The sequence below is a fragment of the Tribolium castaneum genome, chromosome 1, assembly GCF_031307605.1.
Source record: "Tribolium castaneum strain GA2 chromosome 1, icTriCast1.1, whole genome shotgun sequence".
NCBI classification, from domain to species: domain Eukaryota; kingdom Metazoa; phylum Arthropoda; class Insecta; order Coleoptera; family Tenebrionidae; genus Tribolium; species Tribolium castaneum.
The window spans coordinates 31351840-31373472 of record NC_087394.1 but is presented as its reverse complement, the minus strand read 5'-3'; the positions used below and the strand labels follow the sequence as shown (position 1 = coordinate 31373472).

General features: G+C 33.2%; 3 protein-coding genes across 3 annotated transcripts; 1 reads left to right on the top strand and 2 right to left on the bottom strand.

The window, feature by feature from the left end:
• The first annotated feature begins 398 nt into the window (after nucleotides 1-398).
• LOC103312315 (probable G-protein coupled receptor 21) lies at nucleotides 399-14736 on the top strand. Its single transcript, XM_064357237.1, is given in 3 exon segments — nucleotides 399-442; nucleotides 10275-11306; nucleotides 14038-14736. Coding segments are annotated over 2 exon segments (1242 nt in total). The 5' UTR covers nucleotides 399-442; the 3' UTR covers nucleotides 14248-14736.
• On the bottom strand, nucleotides 7506-18595 carry LOC658855 (uncharacterized protein). Its single transcript, XM_965207.4, has 7 exons — nucleotides 18288-18595; nucleotides 17961-18189; nucleotides 17206-17858; nucleotides 10052-10120; nucleotides 9850-9907; nucleotides 9672-9796; nucleotides 7506-8073 (listed from the first exon to the last, which is right to left on the bottom strand). The coding sequence occupies exons 1-7, from the start codon at nucleotides 18461-18463 to the stop codon at nucleotides 7704-7706; spliced, it is 1680 nt and encodes a 559-aa protein (XP_970300.1). The 5' UTR covers nucleotides 18464-18595; the 3' UTR covers nucleotides 7506-7703.
• A 23-nt stretch (nucleotides 18596-18618) lies between these two features.
• On the bottom strand, nucleotides 18619-21628 carry mtDNA-helicase (mitochondrial DNA helicase). The gene is made up of 7 exons (XM_965273.5): nucleotides 21268-21628; nucleotides 21000-21220; nucleotides 20524-20951; nucleotides 20180-20330; nucleotides 19382-19531; nucleotides 18823-19332; nucleotides 18619-18772 (listed from the first exon to the last, which is right to left on the bottom strand). The coding sequence occupies exons 1-7, from the start codon at nucleotides 21527-21529 to the stop codon at nucleotides 18647-18649; spliced, it is 1848 nt and encodes a 615-aa protein (XP_970366.3). The 5' UTR covers nucleotides 21530-21628; the 3' UTR covers nucleotides 18619-18646.
• Between the last annotated feature and the right edge of the window lie 5 nt (nucleotides 21629-21633).

The following is a 21633-nucleotide window of genomic DNA, read 5'->3' as shown; positions in this document are numbered from 1 at the left end:
TAAATGTGAAACCCATCAACACCAGATGCCTATAGCAATGACTCTTGTTATTACAATTTTGATAAAATGGATATGAGATTGTTGAATTTTCAGTTTTTGTTTTAATTGAATATCGAATCAAGTACTATTGATTTGTTATCGCATAATTTTTCTTGAGCAGCCCTCGAAATAATTATGCCTACTAGTTAAGCTTTTCAATAATTGGTTGTTAACGTAGGTAGGAGTATATCTTTCATTAATTTTTTTAATTAAAATTACTTATTACTGCTACTGCATCATGTCTGTCGCACTGTTCAAACAGCAAAGTTTGTAATACTTCTTATACAAACACCATGTGGTGCGATAATAAACCACTGTTATCATCTGTGTATAAATAAGGTAACAATCCGTAAATTTTGTATTGTTTCTAAGTGGTTCATGCAAATGCGGGGTCTGCGGAAAGGTAAAACATTTTTCATAGGCACGTAACTTTATCAAATATTTACACATTCATTTTTCTTGTTTTCATTTTAAATTAAATCCAAAATGCGTAGTCAAACCAGCACAAAAATTTCTTAAGCAAAAAAACATCTCTAAAACCTGTTCTCGACAAGAAAAATAAAATAATTTGTTTATTTAAAATAAAAATAATAACCTATTTATTGTAATTTTTGGCCACTTTATATTCGCAAATAACTACGCTGACTCCTATTGGTACCAACTACAAAGACCTAAAGTTGCACCAGTATTAAGTTTCTTTCAGTATTTACGTGCACATCAAGTATTTTAAATTAAAATGACTTTGTCTCAGGACTAGAGAATATTTTATATGGGTATATCCTCCAGCATGTACGATATATACGTACAAGAGAGACGTTATTAAATTCTTACAACACAAGCAACAGACTTTTTATTATTTTGTTATTATTTTAAATTAAAACAGCTGCAAATCTTGCTTTTAAAAATGACAATTCACAATAAATGGATATTTATTTATATTCTTCCAGCAAACACTGAATCATAAATCAGTTGATTTATATCATATACATTATGCATCATACCGTGCTGCTGCCACTATTTTTAAAGAGGACGTCTGCTGACGATATATTATAAAAATATGAATGAACTGAAGTTTGGTATTTTCAGTGAATTTGCGTCAAATGCTCAGTTATGTAAAGATTCCAGAACAGAACAAAATATTTGCGCCTTCGTTCCGAAGAATTGATACGAAAAAGACAAACAAAAATTTTAACTACTTCAACAGCTCCAGACATTACACAGCATACAAATTGAGTCAAAAATTGAACATCGGAATTTGCAGTTAAATTGATGTTTAGATAGGAAAAGACGGTTTGGCTTTTTAAGTCGATTTTAAATAAATTAATAATGTCATTGATTTTTCTTTTTGACAAAAAACGCATTTAAATTAATTTTAATCTTCCTGTAAAAGTGGAATCCAACTTTAACTCTGCGTTAATTGCATCATTTACATAATTATGAAAATGTAGCAGGGGAGTTCTTTTGTCCATACTTTGGTGTTTAGGAATAAAAATAAAATACCATTCATGAGAACAAGAGGTGTGTATAAAGTTTAGTGTAAATAACATGTTTACTCGTATCTAAACTACGCGTAATAGTAAGTAAAAATTTCGCAATCCTATTCCAATCAATCGTGCATTTGTCGTTTGTGTATTTCATTCTGTGCTTTTACTGCTTGATTACACTTTCTAGAGTGCACACTCAACTGAATTGTTTTAATCTAACAGTTTATATCAACCGACAAATCACGTAAAACGCACATTTTCCAAACTTAACATACATTTATTTTAAGTCATATGACTAATAAATTTCCTTCAAAAATTATTTAACACGCAAAAGTGAAAGGTTACAGCTTCGAATACACAAAATTAATTCAGTAAACAGTAACGAAAATGAGAGACAATGGACTTGTCACGAAAGACCGGATCATTACTCTCGATGTAGCATTGTTTCTGGTAACATATTGTTCGCAAAATATGGATAAACTTGTGAAGCACAAATAGTGCATTCTGATACAAGAGAGGGAATAAAACACGATCCACTTTTGACCAAATTTGTTAGCCTTACGGTTCAGGAGAGTAAACATTTTCTTTTGGAATGTGTTATATTGATCTTCTTTCTGGCCATCGAATGGAAATTCTGTTAAGATTAATTCGATATTTGATATGTAGTTTACAATTTCAAACGAATTTTTTATTTAGCTAACCACTTGACAAAGCAAAACAAATACTAGGACACACTTGTCATTATTGTGTAACATATGCTCAATGATTAAAATAACTGCTTACTAAAAATAGTTTTTAAATAAATTACTTAGATAATGATTTGGTGGCAAAAATAAACAACATTTTAAAGCACTTAATTCGTTTATTTATCAGCAATTAATAATAATCTCAATTAATTTTATTGAATTCTGAAATAATAGGTACTAGGAAAACCTAATAAAACTTATTCGCATAATACTCGTAAATATATTATTAGAGAAGGTGCTACCATGGAAGCAACAGCATTTTCTATGCAGTTCACAAACAATTAAATGCACAATTCATTTACAAAAACCCTGTGCCTGATTTTATCACAATTAAACTCGTAAGCAAATAGTAAAGTGAATGCTGATTGAATTGTTTACAACTAGCACATAATATGTCCAAATTGAACGTAAATGCGTAAACAACCGTTGCAATAATACCGTTCAAAAACGAAGCCTCGACATTTCCTTCGATACCCACGTTTAAGAGATTTGAATCATGTTCGCTATTTGATATTTGCAACCCCTCAAGTTCAAATTATTTGTACGTATTTACGTAAATTTAAAATTTTGCCTGTGCTTGAACCCAATTTGTAGCAAATCTCCCAAAGGATTATTTTCTCTTACACTTAAGCTAATGCTACTTTAAGGCACGACTTTTATTTTGTGATGAGGCTGTAAAAAAACAACTTCGCATTCATTCTGACATCTTGCATCAACTTATGCCTACATTAAATTTTTATTAGGCAATCAGACGAGCGAGGATGAGACCCAGTGCTTTTGAGTAGGCTGCAAAATAACACAATAAAAAACTGATTTGGACCATTCAGTAGCTGAAAATCTCATTAAAAGTTGTGATCCTTCAAATATCAAAAAGCATTTTATTACGCGAATTATTTAATCAATAACGAACTACTCAAAACATTGATAAATTTTACAACTTAAAAAAACACTCTGCCCCGTTTAAGCCAATTTATAAAAAACTTAAAACTACAATAATTCATATAATTTTTCGTAATTATTTTTACGCAGCTTGAAAATGTAGTGCTTGTAGGCTAAACTGCTCAAAAATTACGACAGGAACACAGCGTAATTGCTACAAAACGGTAATTACGCATATTCAAAAATGGTGGATGCGCCGGGCTAAAACTCTAAATTTTCTTAATAGCTTTCTGGCTATATTTAATTTACTTTATTATCTATTAGATTAAATTTTTAATTAATCTTCTGCGCCCCTTGGGTTTATTTAAAAAAACTAAAGTGCAGTTTTATGTCCACAGGTGGTAGTTATCTAAATAGGCTGTTCCAAACACCGTGCGTTTGGGATTAAACGACACAATTTAATCTTCCGATATGTTCCGTTGCCCCAAAGCAATAGATTCCTAAAAATGGTTATAAATTATTCCTTTTTACAAAGTGTGCTCATAAAGCGCGGTATCTACAGTACAAACTCGAGAGAATTGTAAAACACAACAAGACTTGTTCCACTTTAGAGATTATATTTGTTGTTTCACTTAAGCATCTTTGGTAATAAAGTCTAAGATAAAAATTGTGTTTTACGCAAGTTTGTGAAATAAACATCTAATACATTTTTCGTCCAAACCTCGATCGAAAATTCTAAATTGCAGCCTTTCTCTGCTAAAGTACACAAAAGCGATGACGTGAGGTTCACGATACCCGAAATCGTGAATTCTCCAATAAAAATCGAATGCCATTTAAACCCACACTCTTTTATTATTTCCTATTTTCTCCAGTCCGGTGTGATTTGGAAAGGTCCTAACTGGTTTACTTCGGTAATCACTGAACCATACGTCAAAAATTCGTGATTAGAAAATTGAAAAAATTAAGTAAATGTTTGTTTTATACAGTAAATAAAAGTTATTTGAATGTGTAAGCACCTGAATGCCGAAAACTTTTTCAATGTTTGAACACGTGGGTAATGTTTTCTTAATTTCTTTAATGATGTTACACTTTTCCAAACATACGAGTATTGGATTTGTTTAGTTAAGCGTCCAACTGTCGACATTATTGTTAACTCGTTTAGCTGAGCCTAAGCATTTATAAAATTAAACTGATGTTAAATTTATAGTCGTAGGTTCTTAATTCAACAAAACAAACACGTTTACTAATTGGGATTAGAAAAATCGTCACTTTATACCAAGCATAAGATTTGATTTTCAGGACAAGAAATTCCAAATCCGATTTGGTAGTCGGAGCAACTTGAAGCTCAGAATTCTTATTTTTTTATTAAGCAAATAAATAAGGAAAAAAATCAATGTTATGTAGGAATTAGAATTGGTACAGACTTAGCGTTCCTTTAATGGTCGATAAAAATTGTGTGTATTAAAAAATTAAAGATTTTTCACAGCTTGAGAACACATTTTGATTAAGCAGTAGTTTCATGAATAATGTTATTACGATGTATTTCGTTGAGAATATTAATAACTCTAGACTTTCTAAGTATTCCATTGCTGTAACGTGTAACAAGAAACAAGAAAAGTTCTATAAACACTAGGCGCGTTCCTGCATCTACAATCTACGAATACTTATAGAAAAGAGATTCTACAGTGTAATCAATGGGTAATCAACTGAGTTTTTAATTAAAATATTACTTTTGTAAAAATAATAATGGTATTAAAATGTCATAGCGGTTTTGTGCGTCAAATTAAAAATTAAAAATCCAACCGCATTTGGCGCAAAATAATTATTGGATTACTTTTAAATAATAAATATCTAACATAAAAAATCTGAAAAAATACTTTTTCTTCCTTCATTGCCCGAGAAAGTCTTGGCTGGAACGGCTTGTACAAAGCTACCAACAACACAAAAAATTTTTTCACAAATTAGATAGCCAATACAACAATCACATTGATGCAAATAAGTATTCATCACTCTCGCTAATGAAACACAAAACGTTCATAAATATAAACTGATTTATTCCATCGGCAACAATTTCATTTAAATTTGTATAAATAGATTTGTGTAGAAAGTTTACTGACCACTGCGCAAATTTGATAATTTCGGTCAAATTGCATGTAGTATAGGTGTGCACATACAAAATAGACTGCTACAAAAGTTCTGATATTCTATTTTCATTTTATTGCCATTGAATTTACTCGACACTACTTCATGTATGTATCTGGAACGGCAACATTCATGAGCGTTTTTTGTCAATGTAACAATACAAATCTGATTGTTTTGTTTCCTCTCTCGACCCTAGTGCACTTTACTACACAGTAAATTTGAAAATCCATCTATGGGTTTCTAATTACTTAATTATGTTCCTAAAATAGGTCGCTATAAGTGCAAGACGTAAAACCACACTTAAAAGCTGTGTGCATTCACTTGATTTAATTTAAAAGCACCTACGAGTAAATAAATCTAATGTTCATGAAACTTATTCAGAAAATGCACCACATTTATCAGGCATTAAAATTCTGTGCTTCAACTACTTTATTTTAAAAAAGTTGTAACAGTTTCCTTGATTGCGTCCTTATTTGCGGCTTTTAGCCACAAAGACGGTAACGAGGCGTTAACTATTGTAAGAATTGTTTTAGAAAATTCGTTGCTCTCGTTAGAAGAAAAATTATGCATTCACGAGTTTGTGGTTTATTAGCTACTAATCCATAACACGCCTGAGGCACAGGAGATGCCGTGGCACTAAACTTCAAACAGGAATTGGGTAACTTTACCCACATTTAAATTACACGCGCAGCTTTTGCATTCTTGTACTTTTCAAAGTAGAAGTATTTCCCTATTTGCAACAACTCTGAACAGAGATAAAAGTTAATCATTCAAATGTAGGAATTCTTAAGGAATATGCACAGGAGATCGCAATTTTTAAAATTCGTCAACTGTGAAATGACATAATGGTGATGCATTTCCAGTCTCAGAAGATTCGTAGTATCAATCATGCAACAGTCAGCTAAAATTCAAAATTATATGATCTACTCTGTTTTAAGTACAATTAATAAGTTAAAAACTTAAAATAAAAAAGCAGTTAAATAAATAATGTGTTTTAAGATCGATCTATAGCAATCTGTAAACATTTAACGTTATAAATATATTTCTTAGAAAAAACCTCCGAATACGATTATTGATAGAGAATCTACAAATAACTAAAACATGAACTATTATGAAGGAAACGACTGATAATGCTTTGTAATCGCTATTTTTCTAGAAAAAATATCACTACAGGTATTTACAGCAAACAAAATTAATAATCTCGTAAATAAAATCAAATAAACGCAATCGTTAATATAAAAATACCTACAAACATAAAAATAGAACTTCCACAACAAATGACATAAATTGCATTGTCAGGTGTACTTTCTCAAAGTTGCACCCACACGAATATCGGAAACAAGGATTTATTTAATTTGTTGCCTTGTTTTTTTTTATAAAATGCTATAGTTTGTCATATATAGTCGGTTTACAGAATGTTTTAATAGCAATTAATTTAATTCGCGTTTAAATTGACCTTTGTCAATGCATTCGAATTAATTTAATTTTGAATTAAATTTTAATTTCGCTTTCTGTAAACCGACTCTGAAGGTATTATTAAATAAATATCATAGAAATAATTGATTGATTAAAAAACTTTACTTTTACGCTCAAATGTTCGCTTAAAATCAATGAAAAACTGTCCTGCGAAAACGCTTTCACGCCTATACAAACCGTGAAATATGGCAGTCACTGATAAGAATGATAAGCGACCAGAATGCAGTTTTGGAAAATTTTATTTTTGTTGCTTGAACGAACCATAGCAGATTATTCGTTTTTATTAAAATCCTAAACAATGACGCGATACGGCAAATGAAAATAAATAGTATACATTAAATGCTGGTTTTTGCAAAAATAAACCGAATAAAATTAGGATAAAGTCGTTTCTTTGCTACAGAGAACTTTGAAATTTTTTAAATTAATTCTCGGTAGCACTGAAATTCGGCTGAAAAATAAATTAATTAGCAAGACTATCAGACAAAACAAAAACCGCCAAAGTTTTATTTCTCTGCAGGTTTACTTGAACGTAAATTATATTTATTTACGGGCCGCATTAATGAATTAAATTTGTTAAATTACGAACGGGCAAATGTTTGCCTTTCACTCAAGAGAAATAAATCCAAATTTTCAGTTCGTCACTGATTCAGTTAAGTTCATATTAAGGCTGTGTCGTATTTTATTACGCGTCCGATCCATCACAAAATCTATACTTAGGGCAATTGATTGAAACACTCGCTTGGTATTATTATTTTATTGTGTTATAAAATTCTTTGACATAAAATATTGTTATAAGGCACTTTTATAAGCAACTTGCAGCTTATCGTAATAATAAATGGCATTAACAAATGGCACATAAATAAGAAATTGCACTGTCGCCACCTAATGAAAAATGTGAGGTCAAGTTAGTAGGAACATTCACGTAAATAAATCTGCATCAAAGATCGTCGCGAGCTCGTGGTCCATTTTCCTTGATAATAACAGAGTCCTCCGTGTCGCTAATATAGCCCTGTTCTCCCGTATAGTGCGTGGGATAGACCAGTAAGGGAGCGGCCGATAATGCAACCAAATTTCTCTTGGGGAAATAACCCTTCCAACTCGTCTGTGGATGCTTATCAAATAATATCGGTAAATACTCGTCAACTGGCACAAGTCTGGAGAGAGGATCAGCGTTTAAAAGTTTTTTGGCTCCGTTCAGGCTAAGGACATATCCTAAAGTCCAGTAGGAATAACCCGCCTCGACTAACAAACTTGACCCCTCCACCCACGGTTCATCGTCTTCCTGCAACCTTTTACGGCCTAAATACCTAAAATGTCACATAAGAAATTACACTGAAAAAAATCGTTATTTTACGAGTAACATCACATTTTGCCAACTATGCAACTCCAAATTACAGTTATTCATTTATACACGATTACACGATACTGCAAAGCTAATCAGATTAACGCATCATTTCGGCCAAAAACTACTAACCACTCTTTGTAACGTTAAAACGAGCGTAAATACCAATTTGCAAATTCAAACAATTCAAAAATTAGCGAAATTTAAAATTAAAGCTACTCACAAAAACTGAAAAATTAGATTATATTCTATTTCAAACCTCGACGCTATTTTTACTATAAAGCGCAAGCACTGTTGTGTTTATAAGACAAACCACAGTTGCAAAAAAAACAAAGCAGTAACATTATTCGGATTAGTATGTTCTCAAGGCAAAACACGTAATAATAATTTCAAATATACGCTCTTTTATGGTGAAAATACACCCCGAAGGTCCAGTAAATGTAGATTTAAAAGAGAGTGAAACAGAATTCATTACAATTAAAATCAATGGACCAAAAAAAGTGCGAGCAAAGCACAACCCAATAAATAATCTCGTAAAAACATTGCATTTCTAATAAACATGAAAAGGGTAGAAATTTTGAAACTGAATATAAACAACACAGGAAATTAATTATTAATTCTGGATGATTGTAAAAAGCCCTAGGGTTAAAAGTTATCATTTCGACTCTCTATTTACATTTTTACTTTTATTAAAACTGAAAGCAGTAAAACAAGGAAATGATAATATGTAATTAGCGGATACTTTAGTAACAATTAAACAGTAAACTCGTACTCGCCACGTGCGATAATTTTTTGGCTTTATGTTCTTTTTTTAAGAATATTTTAAGCGTTCTGACATGCAAATTAAAAGGTAATACAAAACGAAACTCTACTTTTTTCAAACTGGTGGATAAAATATCGGAAAATCTGTTCAACCAAATATTGTTTATAAAATCATCGAGACTACAGCGTAAGTTTTTTGTATTAGAAATGTCAAGTCTATTTTTTATTAATTTTTAAATTTAAAGATTTTATTTTTGTAAACAGTTCTCATTATTATTACCTTTTATGGCAGAAAAATATATTGAGAAATATATAGACTGTAAAAATAGATAATTTTAAAAAACTTTTTCCAAAAAAAAAAAATGCCAGCCTTCGGGAGAGGTGAACTTTCTCCAATAAAACTTATTAGAAGTGTGATTTTCGCACTCTAAAAAGTTGGATAACAACTCAGAAATCAAGTTTATTTTTCTAAAGTCTTCAAGAAAAAAACCTCGCACAATCTATGCTTTGTGTTACAATTTGTCCGCAAGTAACAATTTCAACAAACTTGAATAGTTTCCAGTAAATACTGAATCAACACCATAAGCAAATGAGTGGAAACGAAGTTACTTTCGCGTTAATTCAATATTTCACCGTTGCTTACCCGTCTTTCGCGACATCTATCAACAACCCGCTGTTTTTGAAATTAACTATTCAAATGAAATTTACCGGATAAGATGTACCAGGCAATCAATTTCGTCACAGTTTAATCCAGTTTTATTAATTATCCCGTTAAGCACAATAAAGTGCAATTTTACTTACACCAAATCCCAGCCGGAAACACGCTTTACCTCGTCCATCACATTCAACACTTTAGTTCGGAAAAAGGATTCAAATCTAATATCATCCTCTAAAACAAGAGTGGTCTCATATCCGTTCCGAACAATCTAAAACAAAAAGTAATTAAAATAATTTTCATCGGCATTTCCCGACCACTCACATCCTTCCAGATGTTATAATGACTTAAAAAGCACCCAATTTCTCCGAGTGTCATCGGTCTGTAAATCGAAGAAATTGTTTATAATCACGCCAGATAAAATTACGTCAATCTGACAACCCATTTGCGAATCATACTTCAAGCATAAAATGATAAGAGGCTTACGGAAAGCAATTTTAGTTTGTCATTTTATTAAAAGGCTCACCTTTTGTGATAAGGGTCCGCATATTCGGGCAAAGGAGATATCTGCTGCAAAATACTCGCATTCAGCGCCCTGGAACGAAATATTATCAAACTCATGCTGTGACAATAAAAATGTGGCGAGCGTTATTTTCCCCTGGCTAAATCAATAAATAAAAGTTTTTGCTTGATTTAAATTTCTGAGCAAGTTTAATTATTAAACCAAATTAAAAATTTTCCCGTTCCAGATGGATAACTTCACACTTTACGAAAACGCTTCCCACAACTGCACCAATTCCGAGTACGAAATGGAACTGCAAGTAATCGTGAATGTTTTCATCGGGATTTTGGTGCTAACAGCTGGGATAGCGATGATTGTGAACGTGGTTGTTTTCATGAGCGTGCATTGGATCAGACGTCCGATGCCCCCAATTTTGAAAATGAGCATAAGTTTGGCAGCTGCGGACGCTTTAAGTTCGTCAATATTCGCCGTGACTCTATTCATAAACACGTACCTCCCTTCTATCGGTATAAATCTATGATGGCTGGAAATAATTATGGAAATGATGAAACTGAGCGGAATTCTCGTCACGGTAACTCATTTACTGGCCCTCAGCTTGAACCACTACATCGGAATTTTAAAACCCCTGCACTACAACTCGATCGTAACAAGACGCAAAGTTACAGCAGTAACAATATTACTCTGGCTGTTCCCAACAGCTTTCGTCATTTTCCTATTCACGTCTCAGGCCGAAGGCGCCTACTGGAGAGATATCTTCAGCAACGAAACGGAAATAGATATGGAAAACCAGACGACATTTGTTGACACGTTCAGATTCAGAATGAGTTATTCCGCCTATTTCATCGTCTCCATATTCCTCATGGCGATTTGCTACACGCACATTTTAATCATCGTGAAAAAGCAGCAAAACATATGGAAAAACTTATCAAGGGTCGGGAGCACCAAATGGTCAGGACGCTCCGTCAAACATTGCCCGAACAAAGCAAACAAAGAGCAAAAACAATTGGAAGGCAACATCCGAGCAATATACACAACGTTGCTCATCCTCGGATCGTGTGTGATTGGCTGGATGCCTGCACTTCTCATTTTTGTGCTAATGTGCAAAGAAGACTGCTACATACATGGCGCACAGCTCAGGAGCTTGAACGAAAACTATCTCATCGAAGTCATGTCCATGAGACTGCTCGAAAACATGCTCATTGTGCTCAAAATGCTCGCCAATCCCATCATATACAGCATCAGAATGAAGGAGATTCAGGTAACTTTAAATCATCCTTGTGGTCCACGAAACAAATTTTTAGTTACACAAGCTGATAAAGCACCTTTTTTCAGACAATTACGGGCGATTTAGATTGTTATTTTAAGAAATTTCCTCAAAACGAGTCAATAAGTAAAAAAAATAATGTTTTTAGATAGACGATTTAATAATCTTTGACAAGCAAAAATAAAAGATAAGATGTTCCATTTAACTTTTTCAAGTTATTCATCTTTTAATAATTTTCTTAATTTTTCAAAGATCCTAACTACAATGCGCCAAATAACTGGTACAGATTTAAGTTTGAACTTTTCCCTTTTAAGTGGTGAAATTCCTACTTTTCTATAATTCTCAGATTCGTGTTTTCGTCAAAAAAAAAACAAACTGAAAAATCAAAAACCAAGCAAAATCGACCAAAACAAGTTTAGTTCAAAATCATCAGCATTAAAATCTACGTCCAAAATCGGAATAAAATTTAGTGTGTTCCATTTAAAAAAACTTTACTTTAATAATTTTTAAATATTGGAACACCCCTCGATAACCGCAATATTTAAAAAATATGTAGCAAAACGCAGCTATGATAAAAAAAAAGAAAACGTCAATATCTCTAATAATACGTTATGAAGCTTTTTCGGATCGTTAGGATAGCTTGTATTTTTATTAGCTAAGTATTTGCCTGATATCAGTTAATTTTGAGTGATTTATTTATTATTAAGCTCCAAATTTAGTTACGTTATTTCAACCAATTCCAAGCGATATAAGTAGATGTAGAAAAAATGATATTAAAATAATACAGGCCATCAAAGAACACAATGGTAGGTACTATAGTGATGCTAATACATATTAGCACTGACTATTTTTGGTTTCATTATGTGGGCTATTATGCCCAAAATATAAAAATTAACAACTTCATTAATTGAATATTAAACGAATTATTTATTATTCCGCGTTGATTGGGAATTTGTGTTGTGACTAGTCTAGAGACCCACGTAATTATGCGTTGGTTAATTTTGCGACAGCATCACTGCATTAAAAAATAACACTGCAGGCTAGTATGCAACTGAGCCTCGACTTTGTGTCTCGTCCCACACTATTCGAAAATTCTAATTCAAATCATCTCTCCTAATTGCCTAGTTGTTATTTAACGATTCATCAAATTAGTTACACAGAAGATGGATTAGTCGGATTTAGGAGTTAGAACACGCGATTCCCGTGAAATTCGTGTACCTAATCAATGTTATTTGTAGTTCTTCGCTTTCCGAAAACAAAAACAACAAAACGAAACTACAAAACTCAATTGTATCAATGTTAAAATGTATGAGAGCAAGCAGTAAAATAAATAAGATGTGTGAAGAGTGAAGTTTAAACAAGCTGCTTTTGCCCACTTTTACCTTGGAAAAAAGCCAATTTGACAAATGGCAAAGTTCGCGACTTGAATACAAATAATAGTACTTTATCGTTGCACTAAGTACTGGAGTTAAAAGCTGGTGAAAATAATTAATTTGGGATTTTCAAGTAAGGGAAATATTATGACTAGAGAGTGTTCCATTCAATTTAATGCAATCAATAAAATTTCCTAGCTTATCAAAAAAATGTGAGGAAGAATCATTTTAAAACTGAAAACGTCATTCGAAAAGCAATCCTTTTGTTAACATTTGTGAAACATTAGGGAATGTTTTATGGATAGCTATTTGTCAAACTAAAGAGAACAGTGTTTTTCCCTCACTTTCTCCAATACGTATCGATACTCGGATTTGGAGAGTTGTCTCCAATAAGCTAGTAAGTGTTCAAGTTATCCATCCGCCAAATGATTTAAAAAACACTCAACGGTGATCGAAAAGAGTATTAACAGAGTTTGTTGTAATATCAACATAAAAAATTAAATATTTGCCCCTTGCACCTCAAGCACACTTATTTTTAGCACTGTAAATATAACAAAAGTGTAGATTTCGTAACACAAATCCAGTGATGACTTTCTCGGAAATCCTAATGAGTTACGGTTCCATTGATAAAAACGAGCAAAAAAAGATCAAAGGGTTTTGAATTAAATTATTATCATCAAATGCTTGGATTTTTTCATAATCCTGTTGAAATTCTATATTCCCTTAAACATCAATGTCGCTTATTTGTTTCGGAGTATTCTAATGATTGAACCGTATTTCCTGCTTTCGTATCGATTCGATTTCTTGACTGAGTATCAAAAAATTTAATTGCTGTCGAAGCACCGGTAAATTCAATTATAACGAACCCACATTTGAAGCCAAATTAAAATTTGTTGCAACTCCTGCAGGCATGACCAGACCCTAGTTTATTACGCCTCCAGCAGATTTGGTGAAACGAATACATCAATTTACTCTTTTACGGTTGTTAAAAAGCAAGACCCCTATAAAACGCACGTCTCTCTAACCTGTAAGCCCGGATCAACTCAACATAAAAGAAATTCGTACGTCGTTTTAGGAGAATATTAATGTAGTGCTTGAAAGTCGCGCGTAGTCCTAGAAGTTAATTTTCGTTTTTCTCTGCACATCCTAATTTTTTCAATATAACGTAAAAAATCTAGAACAAATTGCTTCTTCTTGGAACTTTCCAACTCCCGTCGATTATTTCCGGTTTACTACTCAAATCTCTTTTGGTGCAGTTCCGTTACTAAACTTACAGTCGACTGATTAAACCAGGCGCATCATTTCCGCCTGCTCCATTGATAAAATATTTATAAATATCTTTTCGATTTCAGGAAGGAACCAAGCACATGCAGGCGACCCTGTTGAAGGTTTTTTGCCCATCTAGGCCTGACAGCAACAATTACACCCTCGCTTCTCGCCGATCGCCAAATGCATACAACTGTTCATTACGCACACGATTAACGACGGCCTCAATAAATAACGGTGGACACACAAGCCACGTTAGCATCGGACGGACCGAATTGGTCAACACACTTTTGTAAAATCATACACTTTAATTACAAAATATACATTGAGGTAACGAGGTGAGCTTGCGAAGATTAATTGCTTGTCGATCAGATGACAATGACGGCACTCGTTTTTCAACGCGTTACCTCCACTGCGTTTGAGGACTCCAACAGTGAGAAAAGAATGTTTTGCTCAACTTTATTTTTCATATTTCGCGTATTTTACCTACCATGTTGTTGCAATCAAAAGTGTAATAATCAACATAAACTATTATTGTAAATATGTACAGTGAAGCTTGAGCTTAAAATATCATGTTTAAAAGATGGGTAGGTGAATTACAACAACCGACCTACATTTGGCAGTAATTATATGACACTACTGATTATCGTAACACTGTTTATTCCACGCATAAATGTCTCCTAATTAACTCTTATTATGACTGTAATTACATCTGATTATGTAAATGGACAAAATAAATGTATTTTCTGTTATTTGTTCTATTTAAATAAACTTTTTTTAATATTGGGACGTGTTAGTAGTCAACAAAAACGTCAAAAGTTTGTCGTCGAGTTTATTTCACAGAAAAACACCGGATACTAAACCCTGGAGTAAATAAAGACCACACTTCTCATAACAACTTTTCTTTAACCATATTAAGTTATAACACTTTTTCAATCAACAACTAAGATTATATTTTGATTATATCTTAAAACATCACTCAGAATACAAAAAAAAATAATTATTCACCTCTGGCTATGTAAGTATAATGTCTTTATTTTCATATCTGTCTTCCGCTTGTTTTATGTTTATCATAACTCGTTAAATTACGAGAAATCTAAATCCATTAATCCCTACATTTAGACAACAAATTCACTTAATAATTCACTGAATGCTCAAAGTAAGAAGATAATTATCTCTGAATGTAATGGAGTGAAAGTTTTAAGAACATTAAAATCCAATTTGCAGCCTCTATCATCTCAAGTGTTTAATAAAATTTAAAAAAAAATAAATAATAAACGACTAAAAACTAAAATACGCTAAAAAAACATGTGTTATTGCAAGAAATTGAGAAAATCAGTTTCACCTCAAAGTTTACGATACGGACAAAAAATCCAATAAAACTTACATTTTGTGGTGTTTCGGATGGTTTCGCCCACTTTTTTGAAAATTTCTTTATTCCAAACAAAAATATCGCTTTCAAGTATGAATATCCCGGCGCATCCACCATTTTTATCATGATTATTTTTCACACATCCTCGCTTACCTTACAAATTTTCATTTGCTTTAGTACAAAAATAAAACTTCAAAGAGAATCTTAATATCAAATAACACCTTCGACTGCAAGTTGTGTAACAGCATATTAAATAAACAGCAAATACCAATACCGTAGTTACTTATTACGAACTAATATACAAACTTTTACCACGGTTTGACATTGGCGTAAAGCTCATTACATCACATCCGTCTACCTTACTTTGTCGCTTGAACAAAGTACGCAGTAATAACTTCAAACATTTCACTAGCGTTAGCATTTGTTATGATTTTCTTATTAAATAAACTTTCTCGGCTTTGAATCAACTTTGAAGTAAAAACAACATAGTTAAATCAATGTTGAAATAGATATTATGCGAGTACTTTGTTACGAAGAAATTATGTCATTTGCAGACTAAAATAGTGTATTACCGAACCACAAAATGTCCCGACTCTGAAGTAAGCCTCTCAGGAAACCCACATCAAAGTCAGGTGTTGATGGTATTAACGGTTACGGTAATATAGGCTCATATGTTATTACAGATGGGAATTTGGTGAAATATCTATTATAGGCGATGCCATTTTTATAAGCTATTGTGAGCATTAAGGTCATCTTTAGATATTAAAATCGATCAGGCTTCAGGCTGTTGTTTCCGATAGAAGTTTCATCCTAAAGCATTTAGTGGAAAACCCTTTCAAAGCGTAACACTTATAAAGAAAAAATCACTGCTTAACATCACCACATTTGATGGTTGTTACACATGAAATAACGCGCAACAAAATGTTAAAGCAAAAAATAAATATTGTTTTTTTAGTTTACATTTGAATATGTTTGTCTTTTTAAGTAATTTTTAATTAAATCATAATAATAATTGTCTCTAATCACTTATTGTGGTACTAGTGCGTTAATGGCTAATAATTTATTCTCCTTGGTTATATTAGATAATTAATAAACGATCGAAATTGAAGCTGTCTTTGACATGTGCGAAATAATTAGTAACTGAATACAAAATTATATTGGAAACAGCTAATAATGATATTCCGTTTACAAAGACTTTTCGTAAAAAATCAGATGAAGTCGTTAATTCAATTAAAAACTAGAAAAAAGGTAACAAATTTAATGAGCAAGTTACATAATCAAAAAATTACGTATTATGCATCTTAAAAAAACCAACACAGCTTCTCCATTTATTCTTTACTCTTATTATTTAATAGTTTTTGGCTGGAAATTAGTTAGTAATGAGTTACAAAGCCACAAAGTGTCATTTAATTTAACACAAAATTAACATTATCAAATTAATTCGAAACTTGAAACTTTATCAAAGACCGAAGCCCAACGTAACATATTGGTAAATAATAAAGTTATTAACTGATCATTAAATTTCATCATAGATATTTCAATTACGCGAAAATCGTTTTTGTCAGAGAGACGTAATAATCCTATTTCGCTGCTTTGCTCTAATCGCCAATTTGGTGCTAACTCAACAAACCTGTGTTAAAAGTTTTATTACTGACTGGACCTTCTCCATACTGATGCGTTTTTTTTTCACTTAACCCAAACTGTGTTTATGACGGACAATTTATCAACACTAACACATACTGTCGGCCGCATTCATCTGTTTTATAATCGCTGATGTTAATTCACCAATTTAGTGATTTATCACAATAATTTAGTTTGATTTTTTTTCAATTATTTGATTTATAATTATGAAATGATAAGCACGTAATTATAAAAATCTTACCTTCCATCCACCGCGTCGACGATTGTGACTTGAAGTCCCAGCTCGTCAAAGCAGAACCTCATCCGTTGCCTCCTTTCCGGTCGTCGCAGCAAATTGATCATAAAAATTTTATCAAACCCTAAAGTATCTTTTTCAGGAAGCCACGTATAGGCCTCCAACAATTTGCTAACGTTTAGAGGTTTCTCTTCAGTCAGAACCTCCAACTTAATATTCGTCAGTTGTTCAAAATCAATCGCTAAGTTAGCGTCTTGTTCCAAGGGCAACATAACAAATCCAAACCGTTCATCGTTGCATAAATTTAATGAGATTCCGCTCCTGTTTGCTCCGATAGCAAACGTGATAATATCATCAATAGGGCCATCAAAATTCGGCACTTTATCCGGATCATAAGTTAGAAAATCTGAGACTTGTCTCCTCAAATCAACGAGGACGCAAGAGTGGACCATTGGCACGTTAAAACAACCAATATTTTCGCGGTTTACTACGGGCTTATAGTCTTCTGTTCTTTGGTAATAGTAATCGTCGGTCATTCCGTACCAGAAATTTGAATACAATCCGTCGGATTTCAGCATGGGGGCCACTACAGTGTAGCCCTTTGATATTAGTATGTCAAGTGTTTTAGGGTTTGTTAGAAAAACGTCGCAATCGATTGTCTACAAACAAAATTGGGGACTATAAACGAGAAGAACAGGTGGGCGTGGCTTCGGTGTAACCACGCCCCAAAACTGTACAAATTAACAAAAATAAACATTCACCCAATAATAATCAGCCCAGATTTTTCTGGCGAAATTCAAAGATGACTCTCTCAAGTCTATAACATGGTTAAACCGTTCCGGGGTCCAATGAGCAGGTCCACTTTCGTCAGGATACCCTTCATTCTCTTCCACAAATTCGGTGCTAATCATACGATATTCATCCTTGACCGCATTGATCCATTTCCGCAAAATTTCAATCGTTTTATCACTATTGTGGTCGCTTCTTATCCTAAAAGAATCTCTTCAAATTTCGCGGTCTATTCCTTAGCAACCAATCACACAACCGGGAAACACCTGAACCGGTGTAATGTAAACACAGTCACTTACCACAAAGAAATCCGATTTTTGGGATAATCGAGATTTTCCAAAGTTGTGAGAAAATAAGGTAACGTATGAGCTTTGTTTCGGGCCAAAACAGCGATGAGAACCGTGGGTTTTTTCCATTCACTAGCCACGTTTTGTAAACACAAAACAAGACACAGCACCGCGAAGCGCAAAAACATTTTTAAACTTTAGCGCAAAATCATTGGAAACGTATTGTAAAACTATTTTATAAATAAATTTCGAACCACACTTTTCAAATTTTAGCGAAACACAGCTGATATCCGGGTAGGCAGTGACATTTTGATCGGGAAATGGGCGCGAAATTCAAACTACGTTCTTTACGAAATGATTTATTACAAAAATCAATTTGTAGTTTCTTCGATATTGTCAGTACTTTTGACTTTTTTCTTTGATGCGTAGCTTAAACCTGCCTTATCGAAATCCAAAGGCATCACACCTAAATCACCACTGTATCTGTTTTTACAAATCTGCAAGAAAGTGTTTACACTAGAGGAAAATAGCAACAAATTTGACAAACTTGTAAGTATTTTTTGCCTCTTGTGGACGTCAGTCTTTTATCTTGGATGATAAACACATTATCGGCTTCTTGTGACGCTTTGGCGCCTCCAAAAATGGAATTTGTGGTGAGATTCTCCTCATCCCTTTCTTTCCTGGGATGGATTACCAACGTAACGTGGCAATTTTTTCTGGTAGCGAAGCTGCGAAAAGCCGCAATTATAACATCCTGCGTCCAAAACCGGTCCATATGTCTTGAATCTTCAGTGATTCCCATCATGAACTGGACATTATCAATAATAACATGGGCGATATCATGCACATAGGTAGCATGTTCCACCGCGTCCATCACAACTTTTATCGTTTGTTGGCCATGAAAGGTCATAAAATATATGGGCAAAAGCTCAAATTTGTCGGCCAAAGAGTCAAATTGGGACAAATTTTCATCAAGAGGAAACCCAGCAAACTGCTGCAACATCGTCCTAGCTAAACGAACATTGCGTATCTCAAAGCTGCCCCACAACGTATTCACCTGAAGCCAGAAGCTCAAGTAAACAACACCAAAGATTATAAGTACATACACCTTGCATTGCCAAATCTAGGGAATATTCGCTTATGAAAGTCGTTTTACCACAACCTGTAGGTCCGGTTATCACAGTCAGTTCGCCCCTGCGGTGTCCCCGCAGTATTTTATTCAAAGCGGGAAACCGCTTCCACTTTACTCCCTCAATCTGAAGTTCAAATTGTCACAAATAACACGGCACGACGTAAAAATAAAACGTTCCCGTTCTTTTTATTTCTGATAGCGTTTTAATAAATAAAAAAAATTGCTGTATTTAAATGGTGAGCAAAAGGCAAACAAGAAATTACAGGCACGAGGCAACGCAAAAAAAACAAAACATATAGAAAAAGAAAATTCACATTTTTACCACAGCATCGCCCCATATTTTTCAAAACGTTGCTTCAAACTGTAAGTAATGAATCTCTTTTGAGCCTAAATCGTCAAAGATAGAGATATGGTCCCTCAGACTTTTGTGGCAAATTTTATTCTTACAACTTTCTTTGTTACGTTTTTCTTGAATCATTACTTGTATTCGCAGCATTTTGAAAAATATGACCAAGCACAAATTTTTAATAATATTAAAAGTCTGTCGTGAAAATTCTAGTTGTCGGTTTTTCTCATTTGATGCCAAACGCTCTTGTGAGTGAATTAGTTGAATTTAAAATAATTTAAAGCCAATAGTCTTAAACTCGAAGGGTCCTCATTTTTACTCCACCACGCTAAATTTTTGAGTTTAGAAGTTAAGTTATTTTGCATCTCGTTTCACCTCCTAGTATTTAGTTCTCCGTACGAAAAACTAAAAGCGAATAATACAAACCTTATCAATGTTTTGCAAATCAGAGAAAACATCTTTCCTCAAATTGGCAAAGTTTGTTATAGACTTGTGCCATATAGGCTGAGCTGAATTAACAATTGATTTGAAGTCCTGGCCTTCAACAAGGTGTGGCAATAGTTGTTTTTCGTTTGGTCTACAATTTTTTATTCAAACATCAGTGAAATGATGAGTGTAAGCGAGGGAAAAGTCACTTCGAAATTTTGTGCGCATTTTTTTCTATTTACTGATTAATTAAATACCGTATTGTCAAGAATAAATTAGACATTGAAATACATCTAACAAAAAATATATTTAAGGCAGGGACTTCCCCCTCGAGTGGCACCAACCTGACAAAAAAGCACCTCCTTTCGCCCAATTTTTTTGCAAAATGCCTTGCAGAGTCCCATGATTTTAAATCGTTACCAAACCAAAGAATGAGTTTTTGGAATCTTTCCAAAGTTGGTAAAACATACTGAGATAAACTGTTTACGCCATTTGGCAAACAAACGACGTTTAGAGTTATTTTGGAATCCAAAAGAATTAAAAAATCGGATATATTTGGTACTAATATGGCAGCTTCCCTATTTTTTAATGCTTTCCCCACAATTAAACCCCCATACATTATGTGAGGAATTATCAGATCATCCCCGTTTTGGTAATTAATTTTCCTGTACCCCACTGTTTCACACTCAACGTTTTCTAACGGAAAAAAGAGATTCTGTAGTGGCTTATCTATCCTTACATCTAGGTTTTTAATAGATTCACTTGAAATTTTCTGAAAGAGGACAAATCATTTCACTTCAATTTACAACAAAAATCTTACTGGGAGCTTAAACTTATTAAGGATCTTTTCAAACTTATCGCTATTAACCAGTAAATCACTCGATTCCCTGACTTGTTTTAAAGATTCTGCTAATTTCTCTTGATGATCCATCACGTTACAAATTTCTTGAACCTTTTTACTTTTCTCCTTTTTTGAATTAAAATGATGGTCTAGGAAATTCCACTGTCCAGTGAACTTACACGATGAACACATAAACATTCCTACAATGACTTGAACAGTAAACAAGACGACTTGAAACCAGACAAACCTGTGGTTTTATTAATGTATAACTTGTGAATATTGCTTTTTGCTCGTTTCGTACAAAACGGACACGCAATTATAAAGCACGTAAAACCCTCATTGAAACTTATTTTTGTTTTATTGAGAACCCTTTTTATCAAGGTTGAGGACACTTCTGGAATGTCTTCAAACGGAACGTCATTGAATTTCCTGGTATGCACACTTAAGTTCAACACTTTTTTGCTCAAAAGACCAACACTTTGTAAATTAAATAACTTGATAAGAGACATTTTTTAAATCAAATACTAAAAAATTATCATTTGTATACAAAACAGAAAACATGTGCGCCATTTCTGTCAAATGTCAAAAAGCCAGGCATGCAGCATTACAAAAT

Coding starts and splice junctions, on each gene's coding strand:
- LOC658855 (XM_965207.4), bottom strand. CDS start 18,463: ATGTTTTTGCGCTTCGCGGTGCTGTGTCTTGTTTTGTGTTTACAAAAC. Junction 9,908..10,051: donor GCGGACCCTTATCACAAAAG/GTGAGCCTTTTA, acceptor TTCGATTTACAG/ACCGATGACACTCGGAGAAA. Junction 8,074..9,671: donor GTTTCCGGCTGGGATTTGGT/GTAAGTAAAATT, acceptor GTGACATTTTAG/GTATTTAGGCCGTAAAAGGT.
- mtDNA-helicase (XM_965273.5), bottom strand. CDS start 21,529: ATGTCTCTTATCAAGTTATTTAATTTACAAAGTGTTGGTCTTTTGAGC. Junction 19,333..19,381: donor TAGATTTGGCAATGCAAGGT/GTATGTACTTAT, acceptor TTCTGGCTTCAG/GTGAATACGTTGTGGGGCAG. Junction 18,773..18,822: donor GAGGCAAAAAATACTTACAA/GTTTGTCAAATT, acceptor ACTTTCTTGCAG/ATTTGTAAAAACAGATACAG.